General features: G+C 48.1%; 1 protein-coding gene across 1 annotated transcript; it reads left to right on the top strand.

Moving 5' to 3' along the window:
* The first annotated feature begins 202 nt into the window (after positions 1-202).
* Positions 203-2,622, top strand: LOC109763511 (uncharacterized). The gene is made up of 4 exons (XM_020322359.1): positions 203-1,131; positions 1,368-1,522; positions 1,728-1,986; positions 2,052-2,622. The coding sequence occupies exons 1-4, from the start codon at positions 203-205 to the stop codon at positions 2,620-2,622; spliced, it is 1,914 nt and encodes a 637-aa protein (XP_020177948.1).
* Positions 2,623-2,934: the final 312 nt, after the last annotated feature.

Below are 2,934 nucleotides of genomic sequence, written 5' to 3'. Positions count from 1 at the left end.
ATGGGAAGAGAGAGTTGAATAACGTGCTGGTTGAAGAGGAGGGCGAGAAAAGGCGAAGAGTTGACCCATCAAGCGCCCAGGAGGTGGGCGAAAAATCTTTGAAGGCGGGGCTGCCGGGACAGCCCTGCAATCCAAAATGAGAGTGATCGCTTGAAACTGCCGGGGACTCGGGGGTAGGCCGGCAGTTCGTGGTCTTCTGGAGATGCAGAAGAAGGAGGACCCTGATATTTTATTTCTTTTTGAAACTCGAATGAATAAAAATAAGGTGGAGAAGCTCAGGTATATCCTTAACATGCCCAACTTAGTGTTCAAGGCATATGAAGGGAAGAGTGAGGGTTTGGCTCTGTTGTGGAAGAGAGATGTTAACCTAGCCCTGCGGTGGATGGGGCGAATGCATATCGATGCTACTATTACTGAGGCAGATGGCTTTAAATGGAGGCTCACGGGCATTTACGGGCAAGCAAAGACGGAGTTGAAGGAAGAGACATGGAAGCTGTTACGCACACTTCACCTCCAAGAGAAGATGCCATGGGTCTGTATGGGGGACTTTAACGAGATCCTGTACAACTTCGAGAAGCAAGGCGGGGTGCCTAGAACCCAGGCCTACATGGACCATTTTCATTCTGCTTTAAACTTCTGTAATTTGAATGACCTCGGTTTCGAGGGTGACATTTTTACTTGGCGCAATAATAACTATCGTATTGATGGCTATATCCGTGAAAGGCTTGATAGAGTGGTGGCTAATGCTGAATGGTGTATGCGATTCCCAGGGTACAAAGTTGTCAATGGCTGTCCGGAGCATTCCGATCACCGGCCTGTGATTCTACACGTTGATGGTGCGCACAAGAAGCCCCGGCCACAACCAAACAATCTAAACAAACGTTTTGAAGCTCGATGGCTGTTAGAGGAGGATTGTGAGAAGATAGTAAAAGAGGCTTGGCAAATGGCAAAAGAGAATGGGGATAGTATGGTGGCCCAGCTCATTAAAGCGGTGTCCAAGGATTTAGATACCTGGAGCAGAGAGGTGTTGGGCGACCTACAGCAGCGCATAAAGAACTTGAAGGCTGAGTTGGAGAAATATAGGCAGGCTGACCTAACTGAGGCAAACATCAGAAAGGAGCAGGTGGCTCGGTATAAGTTGGATTGTTTGGAGAGGAACAACTCGACATTTTCTGGTGACACCGAGCCCAGGCCAACTGGCTCACGAAAGGGGATAGGAACACGGAGTTTTTTCATCAGTATGCGTCGACCAGGAAAAGGCATAATAGAATTGATAAGTTGAAAGGGGAAGATGGGGTTGTGGTGCAAGGAGAAGAGGATTTGAAGGCCCTGGTAACTAATCATTTCACACACTTGTTTACGGCCAGGGCAGGAGCTGGAGCTAACCACAACAGAGTGTTACAAGATGTGGAGCCACGAGTTACAGACCAGATGAACGAGATGTTAGGTAAGGAGTACACTCCGGAGGAAATCAAGAAAGCACTTGACGATATGGGGGATCTCAAAGCCCTTGGTGCGGATGGTATGCCAGCGATTTTCTATAAGAGATTCTACTGTGGGTGATGCGGTTACACAAGAGGTGTTACATGTGTTGCGAGGCGGCTGTATACCGGAGGGATGGAACGAAACAATTGTTGTGCTTATCCCAAAGGTTCGGAACCCAGATCGAATCAAAGATCTTCGCCCTATTAGCCTTTGCAATGTGGTGTACAAACTTGTCTCAAAAGTTATCGCCAACCAACTCAAGATGATCTTGGATGAAATTATCTCTGACAACCAGGGTGCGTTTGTGCCGGGACGGTTGATATCGGATAATACTATTCTTGCCTATGAGCTGACCCACTTCATGAAACGGAAAAGGAAGGGCAAGGATGTTTACATGGCACTCAAGTTGGATATGAGAAAAGCATACGATCGTGTCGAGTTCCTCGAAGGGATGATGAGGAAGATGGTGTTCAGGGAGGAGTTTGTGCAACTGATCATGAAGTGTGTGAGTTCGGTGTCATATAGATTCAAAGTGAACGGCACGCTCACGGATGTTGTGGTTCCAGGCAGGGGGATTCTATCTCCCCCTACCTGTTCCTTCTGTGTGCGGAAGGGCTGTCAGCGATGCTAAACAAAGCTGATGCGGAGAATCAGATTAAAGGAATCAAACTTGCACCGACGGCACCGCGACTTAATCATCTGCTCTTCGCAGATGACTCGTTACTAGTCCTAGAAGCTACTACCCAAGGAGTACAACCTATCAACTCCATATTACATGAGTACGAAGAGTGCTCTGGCCAGGTGATTAACCGAGAAAAATCTTCAGTGATGTTCAGCTCCAATGACAAGCAGTCTTGCAAGAACTTGCTCTTGCAAGAGCTCCAGCTGGGAAGCGAGTCCACGGAAGGGAAGTACTTGGGTCTACCAACCTACATTGGGAAGTCTAAGAAGAAATGTTTTGACTATATCAAGGAACGTATCATTGGTAGGCTTCAGGGGGGATGGGATCGTTGTCTCTCTACGGCTGGCAAGGAGATATATGTGAAAGCCGTTGCTCAAGCTATACCCACTTATGCCATGGCCTGTTTTGATCTGACTAAGACATTGTGTGATGAGATAAGCCAGCTGATCTGTTAGTACTGGTGGAACAACCACGGGGAAGAGAACATGATGCATTGGGTGGGCTGGGAGAAAATGAAGCTGTCAAAAGATGAAGGAGGGCTTGGCTTCCGCGACCTTTGCTTATTTAATATGGCGATGCTCGCGAAGCAAGCCTGGCGCCTGATTCAGTCCCCAGACTCCCTCTGTGCCCGAGTCCTCCGTGCCAAGTACTACCCCACCGACGATGTGCTTGCGGCTGAGCTAGTCCTAAACATGAGTTATGTGTGGAGGAGTATACTCAAAGGGATTGAACTCTTGAAGGAAGGAGTGGTTTGGAGGATTGGTGAC

The sequence above is a fragment of the Aegilops tauschii genome, chromosome 7 (genome assembly GCF_002575655.3).
Source record: "Aegilops tauschii subsp. strangulata cultivar AL8/78 chromosome 7, Aet v6.0, whole genome shotgun sequence".
NCBI lineage: Eukaryota > Viridiplantae > Streptophyta > Magnoliopsida > Poales > Poaceae > Aegilops > Aegilops tauschii.
Note: the sequence above shows the minus strand (reverse complement) of the source record. Positions and strands in the feature narration are given on the sequence as shown.